The sequence below is a fragment of the Lycorma delicatula genome, chromosome 3 (genome assembly GCF_047948215.1).
Source record: "Lycorma delicatula isolate Av1 chromosome 3, ASM4794821v1, whole genome shotgun sequence".
NCBI classification, from domain to species: Eukaryota; Metazoa; Arthropoda; class Insecta; order Hemiptera; family Fulgoridae; genus Lycorma; species Lycorma delicatula.
In genome coordinates, this window is record NC_134457.1 from 174034422 (window position 1) to 174048536 (window position 14115).

The 14115-nt window shown below is 27.2% G+C and overlaps 1 protein-coding gene across 3 annotated transcripts in view; it reads right to left on the bottom strand.

Annotated features, from left to right (window-relative positions):
* LOC142321040 (F-box only protein 33-like) overlaps positions 1 to 14115 on the bottom strand; it is a 56012-nt gene that overhangs the window by 12525 nt on the left and 29372 nt on the right. Inside the window, exons 4-7 of one of the 3 annotated variants that reach the window (XR_012755558.1) lie at positions 13565 to 13685; positions 6452 to 6647; positions 3509 to 3574; positions 2441 to 2546 (exon numbers count right to left, since the gene is read on the bottom strand). Coding sequence is in view for 2 of the 3 variants with exons in the window: in XM_075359041.1 (XP_075215156.1) it covers positions 2500 to 2546; positions 6452 to 6647; positions 13565 to 13685 (364 nt within the window). In the remaining variant the exon portion in view is untranslated. Of the gene's footprint in view, positions 1 to 2409; positions 2547 to 3508; positions 3575 to 6451; positions 6648 to 13564; positions 13686 to 14115 lie in introns of those variants that run through there. The other 2 variants (XM_075359041.1, XM_075359040.1) reach the window with 2 other exon arrangements.

The following is a 14115-nucleotide window of genomic DNA, read 5'->3' on the forward strand; positions in this document are numbered from 1 at the left end:
GAGCTTCATAACCAAAAGAAAAAGGTATCATAAAGCTTCAAATTGAGATAAACTGTAAATATTATTTTAAACAATAGTATTTGCCAACAAATAAATTTCATAAAAAAAGGCATTGAAATTTACATTCCCTTTGACTTTCAATCATTTTTGAACATATGGTCAAAATGACTTTGCAGATTGTGAAAAACCTGTTCGTGGTGTAAAAAACTGAGGTCATATTTAGATTCAGCAAACCCCAAACAAACAAGTATATTCAGTATAAATTTTTAAAGAAGCTTCCATGAACTTAAATTTTAAAAGCAAATGTAATTAATATTCGGATTAATAACTTATTAATTAAATAAATAATTCTGGAGAAAAGAATCAATGCCATTTCTCAAATGTCGTTTTTCTGACTCCTTGATAATAAATCTGGCCAATTTTCACAGAAAATAAGTCTCTTCCAAATTATTTTCCCATTACAACACCAGATCCTATCCAGTATTACTTGCCAATCAAAAACCGTAACTACTCAATTTCATTAGCAAATATTACAGTAATAATATCACAAAATAAAGGGCAGTTACAATGAACTATTTTATTGCAGAAATTGATGATGAAGTAATATGAAATAAGGTAATAAGTGAGTTTCAAGAAGCAATACAATATTGAAAATTTTTACAATCTTCAAAGTGCAGAAATATCTTTTAGATGTCTTTTTGATTTGTTATTTTGTTTCATAAGACTTGTTGCCCTTTCCCCCACAAAAATTAGTGATGATCATCAGCAACAAAACTAACAAACAAAACTTTTTGTAGAATTTATAGTGAAACTTGATATCATTTAAGTATTATCTGTGCAACTCTATTCTTAAATTGTTTTAGTACAATAAAATTTCATTGATATTTGCATTATTTTAAATAAAATAAACCAATATTATTTAATTTTTATTTTAATTTAATTAATCTAAAACAAAATTAGTCCATTAAAGTAGCATTGTACAGTCTGGACAGATCCATATTGTACAAAAATGTTCAAATTTTAGTGTCCATGACCAGCCAAGAATGTATATAAAGATCAAGATAAGAGTAAAACAAATTTAAAATTTTTTTTAAAGAATTTTTTCACACTAGAGAATTGCTCATATGTGGGAGGTATAAAAAGAAAGGTTTCTAAGTATAATGTTAATAACAGTTGGATTTTAACAAGAAATACTTATTATCCAAGATACTACTTATTTACTAACTAGATTTTTATTAATGAAAGCTGTACTTAGTAATTAAACCTTAATCAAAGTTGGAAACCAGACTTAAAAAAAGTTAATGATAGATTATTAACAAAACTGTAACTACTCAAACCACAAACTGTAAATAGGAATTACAGTTTCTTCAACATTATGAATTACTACAATAATTTATTTATAAGTTCTTATTACTAATTTTATAGTTACAATTGTTAAATCTTATTATTATTATTACTATTATTCTACTTGAAAATCTGCATTTATATTATTTGAGCAAGAATGTGCATTTCATAAATTTTATCAACTACAACACAAACTTTTCTTTTTTGTTTTAAATCATTCAATGAGTCACTAATAAGGCAAGTAAAGCAGTGATGTTATTTCAACAGCTGTCATTATTGTCCGTAATGATGTACACATTAGATAACACACTTTCTATGCAATAAACATCTGAATAGAAAATGCAGAATTTGATAAAATAGGGTTCATTTTTAGTTGTTTAGAACCAATATATACTACCTGAAATGTGAATGTAAAAAAAATCTATCTGTTAATAGTGAATAGATTTTCATATAAACTACAACCAAATGTAATGAAATCATTTATTATAAATCAAATTAGATTCATGTAAAATTATACTGTTATATCAATGTCTACAAAGAGTAAATATATGTATAGATTAAAACTTTTACACAATTAGGCTAAACTGTAATAATACAGTAACTGATCAAGTGAATTTTCAAATCTGTAAATTAAGTTTTTTTATTTAATTCATTTAAAATTTGTAATTAATGAAAACAGAAATCTTCATTAATTATAAGCTTTCTTTTCAATAATCAGTCCAATTTATAAATTATGACATATTGGAATTTTTGTTATAAACTATTAAAAACAATTACTCTGGTGGAACTGAGATTTAAAATTTGGCTCCCCATTTTCAAAGTAACTGAAATTACAAAAAAATTGATGAGTGAATGATGAAAGTCTATATTTTAACAAGAATCTAGTGCATATTCTACAGGATTGCTTTATTAAAAGTTGCTGAGGTCTGAAATTGTATATACAAAAAAAAATCGTAAAAATTTTGTTTTACTGTATTTTTCTGTAATATCAATAAAGTGTTGATACATAAAAAAGTTTTTAATCATGTAATAACACAGAACAAAATAATTTTATTATCCATTTTTTCTTTTTTTTTCAGTGTGCCGTATAAAATTCTAATAGCTAAAATTCAGGTGTCTCCTCTTTTATTAGCCAGACTACAATAAGGCTTTCCTTCACGGGGGAAAAGTACAATCTGTGTGATAAATAATGGCTACTGTCCCTGAAATAAAATGAAAATGCAACTTTTCTGGGCTAGAAAGTTCTTCAATTAGTACTACAAACCAATAATTATTCCTAATCATACAAATTCCAGTGTTAAGTTTCATTACTGCAATTCCTTAGAGCTACTCTTCTCTTCGCTACACCGTAACAGACTTCTTTTATTAGTTTATTAGTTCTTCTTATATTAGTTCTTTCCTCCTACTCCTAGATACTTTCACTATTCACTCCAGAACGCATTATCAATGTTTTATGTCTACAATGTAATAATTATAATTTATATATTTCCTATGTCTTTGCACATATGTTTCATGTGTATGCATCAGATGTTTAGCGTATTGACTTAACCATGTTTTGTAATAAACCAAGTCTTGTATGTATTTAATTATTTTCATCACAGTCCTACTAATTAGGGGTTGTTATAATGGAAAATTTGTTACAATTACCTTTATAAAACAAGAGTAGTGGTTATACCGATAACAAATATATCAGTTTTAATTTGCATGCATGACTGCACAACTGCACCTTTGTCACAGCTAACATAAACATCACTGCCAAAAGCCAACACTACCTGTTATCTCAACATCATTCCTAATCAGCTATTATACAATGCTGTCTGGCCTTGTTTTAGCCAGTTGATTTACTGTAAAACAAATATAATATTTATTTACAGTGACCACAATTTCAGGCTAGAATTCAATTTAAGGGATATGAGTGCGAAAGGAAGACGTGATACATGTATCAGCTTTGTTTTTAATGTAAGTTTTTAAAAATTTGCTGAATGTTGTAAACAATACTAACAATTTCTGAAATAAAAATTGGTTAAAACTATAATGAAACTTTTCCATATTCCAGAAGATTATCTAAATTAAACAAAAATGGATGTGTGTAGCTTAGAAAACCCCAATAATTAATAATAAGACACTTAAATACCAGAAATCGACCAAAAAAAAACTTGGTTACCTTAGAATGTGAAGTTTTGGAGTACTCTATCGTATGCTTTGTAATTTTAAGTTCAGAAACCTAAGACTGACAGAGAATACATAATTTTACAGCTAACAGGCAAACCTTAGCATACTGAACATTAACAAAATAGAATATTTTAAAAATAATGTTACTTTATTTTAACTCAAAAACAAAATCTTAAAATATTAGAACAAAAAATCTTCTAATTTATAATTTCCATACAAAAAAAATAAGACACAATATACCTTTACTATAAATATGGGAGGTATATTATAAGCCAAGTATCTCAGCAGGTAAACCAATGCTTTTTTGACTTAAATGAAATAACAAATATATCAGTTTTAATTTGCACACATGACTGCACAACAACTGCACCTTTGTCACAGCTAACATAAACATCACTGCTAAAAGCCAATACTACCCATTTTCTCAACATCATTCCTAATCAGCTATTATGCAATGCTGCCTGGCCTTGTTTTGAATTTAAAACAAGTGAATTCAGTCACAAATGAACTGGACTTAAATGCCTATATATCTGTGAACTTTGGGCGCTTTTTTCGAATTAACAGGATTAGTCAATTAAAAGCTGGTTAAAATCTATTTTATAAATAATGAAGACTATTTATTTACTGTAACCTACAGCCAGCTGGGAAAAAGAAGAAAATCTCTATATATAATCATATATATAGAGATCAGATATTCAATCAGAAGAAAATCTCTATATATAAATTCTCAGAAATACTGATTTATTTGTATTTATTACTTCTTGTTTTAATTGATATAATTAAATAACTGAATTCATGGGTTATGTTATATTGTTATGTTCATTGTTATATTAATAACAATGAATGTATAAGTAAAAATTTAATATTATTAAAAAAAAAAAAAAAAGGTTTTAGAACAGAACAAGATAAATTATTCCCAAGTAATTATATATTTAATATAATTTTAACAATTGTTTATTCCAATTTTTTTAATATGATAGGAATCCAACATTCTTGTTATAAGAAACCAACAAACAGAACGCAACCAACATTATCTATTCCAATAATTTTTTCTAACCTAAAGATATAAGTAAAATGTAAAGATAAAAGTTTATTAAGACAGTTGAATTTTAAACTGCTCAGTTTTTCTTTTGTAAACAAGAGTATAAAAAAGGAACATATTAAACATTCAGTAAATCTATTTTATAGTTACAATTTATAAAGAATAAACTAAAAATTTACCTTAATATAAACCTTACGTTAATAAAATAAAAGGACCATTTTTATAAATACAAGCTAAGCAATTTATTTTTAAATAAGACACATTAAAAATAAATTTGGTCAATAATTTATGTTTTTAAAATGATCATAAATATATTTACTAATAAACAAAGTTTGGTTCCTCGTACCACAATACAGTTAAATTAATGAATATTGGTTTTAAAACTATTCAAGATTTTGAAATTTTGATTCACTATTAATCAATATACACCTAATGTTTCAACATGGGGATTTCTATTAATATACTACACTTTAAAAAATTTTCATACCTTTTCAAAGCATTATTTTTAATTAAAAATTTTTCTTCACTAATACCTAATTTATTTTAAATTGTCACAGAAAAATTGTGGAAGTACTCTCTCTAAAAAGAGTAAAAAAAAAAATCAACTCTGTAACATGACAGATGATGGATAGATTACCTGAGCAAAAAGATAAATAATAGCAATTAAGTATTATTCAAATGTATTATTGAAGTATGGAAAGTATTATTAAAGTACCGGTATGATCCAGACAAGCATGATGAATCTAACCTATTCTTTTCGTTCAACAAAAATAACTGCTCTTCTTTTATTCTCCTTTTCCTTTTTGTATTCACTTTCAGTTTTACCAGAAGCTGTTTGTTATAGTTAATCAAAACAATTTCAGAACTAAAATTTTATCAAAACATTTTCATCATCTTTATACATTTTGTTCCAGAAAGTGAAAACAATCCTCTCCAGTATGTTGTATTTTATAACATTTCTTCATTAAAACTTGCAGTAGCTTCAAAAACACTAAAATTTTAAGTTTTTATTGAAATGAACAACCCTTTCTGGTAATATATTAATATTTAAACATGGGTTTTGTTTTTGCTACTGCAATATCAGAAATGTGAACATTTTCAAACTAGTTATATTTCTGACAAAAAGTAAAGCCTTTACAAATTTGTACAATTTTCTTTCATCAGGTGGTTATATATATGATTTGGATCAACTCCCAATGATCCAACATGAAATAAACAGCTCATACAGCTTCATAATTTTTACAATAGAATTTCTTCTAACAATTAATTCACAATACTTATGTAGAATTGTTCTTAAACGTAACAAAGGCTATCAATTAAGTTCCATCAAGGTACGAGGAGTTTGCCATTGATAAACTTCATATTTTAAATCCTAGTTTTTAGTCCTCTTAGGCAGGCCTACATCCTGATTTGTGACCAATGATGTTTCTTTGAAAGTAAAAATGTAAATAGAATAAGAAGAAGAACACAAAAAAATAGAAAGTATTTAAATTCAGAATTCAACATTTGAATTAGGTGTTTTTCACCCAACAAAAAAAAAACACTTTCAAAAAAATATATACAAAATAAATTGAAAATTGGCACAATAAAAATTCTTAAGTACTGTCTAACAATAATTTTTCAAAATTAAAAAATCATTTCTCCTTAAAAGTGATACACCAAATTAATCACAAAATCATGAAGAAAAAAATATAACGCATAAAAAATTCAAATTTTTTATATTTTCAGTGTACCAAAACCTGTTTTGAGTTTAATAAAATTTCACTATTGTAATAATTTTATGGGCAGTTACAATAAATAATGCTTAACTATATTGAAAAATTAATATATAATTTAAAAAAGGTTGTAGTTTTCAATAAATAATTATATAAAAGTAAAAAGAGGAATTTTTACCAAGTAAAACAATTTCTTGTAATTTCTGGCAGATCCATGAACACATCACAAATGGATTCATATTTAAAAATATATCTTCACGTCGGCCTGGTTCAATTAGAATCCAATTGGAAGAATAACAAAAAGAATCGACCCACCAGATTGATTTAAGAGTCTTTGCATAAAAGGTCAAATAATGCAAAGCATCGTAATTTAACTGAAATAGATGAGAAGAAATAATTAGCTAAGATAAACAAAGTGTGAAAATAAATCATAATTTCATTCTTATAGACTGATAATACACAGAAATCAAATTTTCATACAGGACATTAGCTTTATGATGTAACTTAGATATATTTATATAACTTCTTGATGTAAACTTAGTAAACATTTTTATTATCTACTTTAACATAAATCACCAGAACATTTCAAACATTTTTAACAAAAACATTTAAAAACATAAATGATTAAGATTTTCATAATAACAGAAACCTAACAGTGCAAAAATTTTATATATATATATATATATATATATATATATATATATATATATATTAAATGAAATACAAACCACTAACAAAAGTTGAACCTTACTTTATTAATTCCAGCAATCGATTTTTTTTGGGATTCCACATCTTCAGTTGTTATTATATTCTATAACTATAAAACATAATTATTTACAATTTTTAATTTTTTTGAAATTGTTCCTTTTTTTTGAAAATTTTGAAATTATTATGGACTGATATGCAAATTCTGCTCTTCAGACTGGAATGATGTAATATTTAAAACAATGTATTTTCCTTTGTTGTATTGCCATTATTGATCATTCCTGTTCTGGACAGATGAATATGCATACCCGTGTATGCCAAAAATCTAAGCCAGCAGATTTCTACAGAGAAGGAATTGAAAAGCTTGTGTATCGTTATAAGTACCTCAATTTAAATGGCAACTATGTCTCTTTCAAATGTATATAATAAAATTTCTTTTTTTTATTTGGTTGGTTTTTTTATTTCAAAACGTAAGTTACTTTCTGGACAGCCCTCGTGTATATATATGAATATTAACTTAAACGTAATTTATTTATGTTTATTTTCCTCTTGATTGGATAGATTAAATAACAAGAAATATTTTACTTAAAAATATTATCTTTATTAATTTCTTGGGTTACCAATCAACTATACAAACTCATAAATTAAATTCATAATGTTTCACTTAGAATTCTCAAAGTTTCCTCAGGTGACAATACACATTCATACATACACACATATAAAATTCTCATGCATAGTAAGAAATTAACTGCTCTACCCATCCTAGATAACAATATTTTATTACCACCCTTCTTGTAATAGATCCCCCTACATTGTACATTGGATGCATCATTCAATGTACAATGCATTACAATCTTTACACGGAATGCTGTATACTATGCCGTAGAATAGAAGCCCATAAATACAGAAAAAAGTAAGTGACAGTGCTCACAAAACATACAATAGAACGTAAACACTCATTCGATTTCAACAGCACCAAAATATTAGACAAAGAACAAAATACATATAAAAGGACCACTCTAGAAATTATATACATCAAGGAAAATACAAACACTGTCAATGGAATGGACATACACGGATTAAGCAACATATATGCTAATTTAATTTAAAAAATCATATTTATATTGTAAATTTAGTTTTAAGGAAAATAATGTTTAATGTTTGTAATTTTTGAGAAAAATATGTGCATTGTAAAGGTTTAATACACAGGAAATACCAATCAGGTAGGATGGGTAGACCAGTTAATTTCTTACTATGTAAGAAAATTTTGTATGTGTATATGAATGTGTATTGTCACCTGAGGAAACTTAGAGAATTCTAAGTGAAACATAGTGAATTAATTTATAAGTTTGTGTATAGTTGATTGATTAACACAAGAGATTAATAATGATAGTATTTTTAAGTAAAATATATCTTGTTATTGTATATATATATATACACACACTAGGGATTATCGGTTACCCTAATTAAATGCTAAATTATAGATTTCATTTACCATAAACTGAAAAGGATTAACCTGTTGAAATAAAATTTTGTGTATTTTTATTTAGCTACCATTTAGAGATTTTATACTAATGTTATAAGAGTTTGGCCACTAAAATCTGATAAAAAATTAGGAAAATTATACCTTTTATAAAAAACGGCTATAATCCATTATTTAAAATTCATTAAAAATAACCGATTGAATATGCATGAAAAAATATGGTCATACTCTCATAAGAAGCAGTTGCGCAATAATGAGAAAAACAGAAGATTATCAAAACCCAAAAAAATTGAAATGATAAATATTATGTGTTACATGTTTACTGTATAATTACACTATAACTTTAGTATATGCTCAAAGTAAAGAGTTAGAAAATTAAAATTACACCTTTCTGCAGGAAACTATGTACTACACTATCATATATACCAGGTGGTCCATTTAAATTGACACATCTATATCTCAAAAACTACACATTTTAGGGAAAATGTTTCCTACTTTTATTTTTTACTATTTTAGGAAAAAAGTTTTTCCATTTAAAGGGGGAATACATTCAGAACCTATGTTGTCCTTGATACGGTCAAATAAGGCTCATTTCAAGCCCAACTTATTATTTTTTTAAAAAAGAAACCGATATTTTTATTGCAGAATTCTTTGCAAAAAAAAATTACAATTTTGTTTCAGACTTTTTCTTCTAAAATTGATAGGTTTTTTAGTTATTTACCTTCAAAAATGATGTACGCCTATAAATTGGTATTTTTACTTTCATTAGGTCTCGCCCAGCTGATGTTAAATTTTAAATAAAAAACAACAAATTAAAGGATTAACCTAAATAAAATCCACTTATGTTTTAATGAATTTTTTTAATCAAATAGTACATACTGGTGAAGTTCTTTCAACTACTTTGAAACAATTACAGTTGAAGTTCTTCACCATACTTTCAAATACTTTACTAACAAGAAAATTATTTCAGGTATTTGATCATATACCTCACAGTTTGTAAATGCCTCCAGAATAAATCTGTTGCCCTGGTCAAGCAGAGAAGGCTTCTTGAAAGAAAATCTAATCTTGAAAGAAAATGTCTTTAAAGTAATCAATTGTAAATTTTTTTTTTGTTTTCAGCTGTTTTAATAGGACCTTCATGCTTGAAGGTACATCCTCTATTTTTATTGATCCAGTCTATAAGTTTGATAATACATCGGTCAATTTCATATCCAGTTTCTTCTAAACGAGTGCGACTACAACACAGTCGCATACCTTTCACGATACTTTGTTCTTTGATTCTATTTTCCAGATTCCCTAGATTCAGCACACACAGATTTTCTAGATTTTTTCTTGATCTTTTGAGTTGATCTCCAGTTAACACAAGTCAAGTGTCAATTGTCAACACTTTGTTGACAATCATTTGTTTCTTCATCCTGCAACTCTTGGTCTCATTTTGTTTGGGTTCGACTGGATGTATCATAGCTTTCTTCCACTATTAGATAGTTTTTAAATACATTGTTTTGAAACAGTTCAATGCTTTGAATAGAAATGAAAAATTTTGCTGTTAGCTTTCCACTGTTCAGTTCAGTTTTCATGCTTTGAAGTCTGGTTTTTAACAAACCATAATAATCAAAAACAGTCCAAATACAGATCTTGACACTTTGAGCCGTACCTATTCCTTGGATATTCTTTTTCTTCAGTGTTATTACTATTTTTTATACTCTCAGTTTTCTTCTTTTGAAGGTCTGTAAAAAATAAGACAAAATCCCTTTCAAAGGTCTTATACACTCTTAATTTGCTTTGAAAAAATCTAGTTTGCTGAAATGATTTTGGGTTCATGAATCCAATGTCCAATTCTTCAGTTATGTTTATTCTTCCAACCGATACCCCAATTGTAACTTTTCATCAGTACCTGATTGCTCAGCCAATTACATCCTTTTTCTTTTCTCACATCATTTATTACACACTCCATTCTGTGAGCTATGTATGTCCCAAATAGATATTAAAAAATCTAAATCAATGGTTTGACATAATTCAGCAATTTTCTTAGAGACTTCCAGGTCAAAATACTGGCATCAAATGCAATGTCGTTCAGTTGTTTGTAAATGTTTATTTTAAACGTATCTAAAGCAAATTTAATTTTTCTATAAAATGAGTCCCTTTATGTGAAGTGCTACAAGGAGAAATATCAATAATAATGCAAGTCTGCACTCCATTGACCAGAATAATAAGACATGTTTGATATGTTTGGTGAAGCTTAGTAATTTTGTCTGCTGTAACAGATATAAAGGGTAACTGGTTATTGATGGGGGTTTTCAGCACTCAAAACAGATATTTTTTCATTTATAGTTAAAAATATTTTTTCCCTGAATTCTCTGAATGATTAAGTTCACCAACATCTGCTTCATTTAATACATTTAAACTCAATGTTCTTTCAAAATACGTACCCCCCTTGCCTTCTTTTATAGCATTATATGCTGTTCTTGAGACTTAGTCAGTCCAATTTTTTCATGATCTTTCTTCATTTCTAACGCTCTTGTTCAGACAACTTGGAAATTTACACCATTTGTGAGCATCACAATTTAAATGGTCAATTAAATGAGTTTTTAAATTCCCAAATTGTGTACTTGATTACTCTGCATCACGTGATATTAATTTGGCAGTATGAATATCCCAGACTTACTGGTATTTAGGACTAACATTTTTGGGGATATGTTTGTAGTTTGATATACATGGCGTACATAAAACTTGTCATCTTCCTCTGTTAAACACGGCATTAATTGATAGATTTCATTAAGAAACTTACCCTGATAAGTTTTAATTAGCTTCTAACTCTTCAGATAATTCGTGTTGCATCCACTGTAGGTTTTGATTTGATTTTTCCTGCTTAATTACAGGGAGTACAGCATCAAACTTTTCAATTACACTTGTTGAAGCTAATACTATGTCAGATAACTGCCCTTCATAATAATTTTTACTTCTTTAAAAAAAAAACTGCATCAGAGGATTTTGAACAAGAAGGTTCTGATAGTTCTGTAGGATGGTTGGCTGGTTGTTCATCAACCTTTATTTTTTTCTTTTAGTTTGTTCATCATCAGACCCACAAGATTTAACATCTTCCTCTGATTGTTCAAGCCTTGTTGATACAGATTCATGTTCAATACCACTTGCCACAATTAATGGTTTGAAAAATCCAGAAATGCTTCATCATTTGTTCTGGGTTTTTCACCGGGATATTTCGATGAGACATGAACCGGAAGTTTGTCTCTTCTTTCTCTCCATTCATAAAACATTTTGTTTACTTTTCACCGACTTTTTGTTTACTTTTGAAAGTTGACATTGTTCACTTAAAGAAATAGACTATATTTTATAGTATTATGGTACAGGTAATTACAATGAATTAAAGATAAATACTAATGATAATATTACACACACTGTCAACGAAGTGAAAATTGAAAATATATTAGGTTGGTACCTAATTAAACTAAATATTTATAACGTTGTATTTTACCACTTAATTAAAAAAAAATACGACTTGATTATTAATACTTTTATTATGTTCAAAGGTGTTACTTAAACTATTACTTAAGTGCTAAACACAAAATTAAATGTTATGTTTAATTAGTTTTAGTTCCAATTACCTACCACAGTCACTACTGAAAATATTATGAGACACGATGTACTGTATTAACTTAGACATCACAGTAATAAACAACCGCAACAGAAAAAATAACTATATAAACTTAAAATAACAGAAATAAACACCACGACTGAAAATACAAGAATAAGTTGCCTAGTCCACTTCCTACACATAAACAGACGGGGTTGAAGCGACAGGTATGAAATGACTGGTCGCGACAGACGACCATATAACCCCCATCCCTCCACCCCTCTACGCAATGAAAATTTAAACAAACAAATGAGTTATCACATCATATGCATTTTACTGATAAAAACCGATTTCAAATTTCAGTAAGTAATTTGTTAAGAAATGAAAAACATTAGTAATACCTATGTATTAAGTACTTTTGTATAATATAGTTTAATGTGATTTAGTTATAGTTTGAATAATATAATTTCTATGACGCTAACAAAATTTGCATACCAGTACTATAATATTTATTAATACCTAAAGAAAGCATTAGAACACCAGCTGATTGTAGCCAGTCAAAAATCAGGTAACTGCCATTCATCAACTACCACAAAAATATTGTATCGGCAGCTCGGCCATACGTTATTTTGTGCAGTGAAAATTAAATAGGTACCCTGTCCAATTTGCAGCAGAAAGCAGACAACACACTTTGTGTGTGTGTGTGTATATATTGTAAACAAACCAATTCATTTCTTTATCTGCCTGCTCTTGGCTAAACACCCCTTAGAAGGCAAAATTTTTAATTTTCCCCAAAATAATTATTTTTCCCTTATAAAAAATTGTTTTTGAATTTTTTCCTGGCCAAAATTTCCCCAGCCCAGCCTCAATTTCCCCCGAACCTCATTCAGGCATATTCTGCTTTTTGAGCAATTTTAGAAGAATTATGTTTAATGAGATGTTCAAAAAGCTACATCAGTTATAAATCTGTGCCGTTAATATTCTCCAAGTCTTCTCAGCCAAGTAATGAGGTTAAATATGATTCCTTCTGTGTCAAATAGCACTGAGATTTCATTCCAATGACAACTGTTAAATGAAACAAACTCATTTACTATTGAGATAAATGCTCATCCTATTTCACTATGCAGATTTCAGTTTTTCACAGATTTCTGTTTTCTAAGATTAAATAAATTTTGTAAACTGAAAATGAAGATTATTTTTTTGAACATTTTTGTGAATACAAAAACATTTCTATTTTAGCTTTGACCAAGGAAAAATACCCAATGAAAATTGATAAAAAATTATTTTAAAAAAATGTCAAATTGCAGCTCTACATCCATTTTGAACAGTAAATTATGAGATTATTCTTTCACTGCAATTTTTTTTACAAAATTAAAATTAATACTTTTTACAATAAATTAATTAAGTACATTCAAAATATTACCAGAATATTTGGTTTTTCATCTGTACATTATATTTATAAAGATTTAAAGCTACAATAAGTAACTTAATATTTGTGAACTTAAACAAACCTGCTCACAGAAAAATGCCCTGAGATGAGTTAAAGGCATAGAAGGTTTCAAAATTTTTGACTGCAAAACCTCAACACCATCATATGAATGTATCAAATTAAGTCGTAATTCACACTTTGGACTGAAAAAAAAAAAATAAATGATCAAAGTGTAAACAGTCCAGAATATACTTAATATTTTAGAGAAAAAAAGTTTAATTATATATGATTTGAACATTCTGAATTAAGATAGCCAAAAATTATCTTCACAATAATAAAACCTTGTGCAATATAATTTTTAGTACATTTTTAAAAGGAAAATATAAATCCCAATAAATAATAAAATTACTATAACATAACATATTCCAAACATCAAATTTAACAAAAAAAGATAAGATAGCAAACTGAAAGAGAAGTAAATAATTTAGAAAAATATTTCAAAAGAGCATTTGAACATTTGTTTCATAATAAAAATCATTAAAAATTCAAGCTACATAATAGAAATCATTATAAACAAATTTCTATAGTCATTGTTATAATGATAATGTTATAGTAATATTATTTATTCTAAAC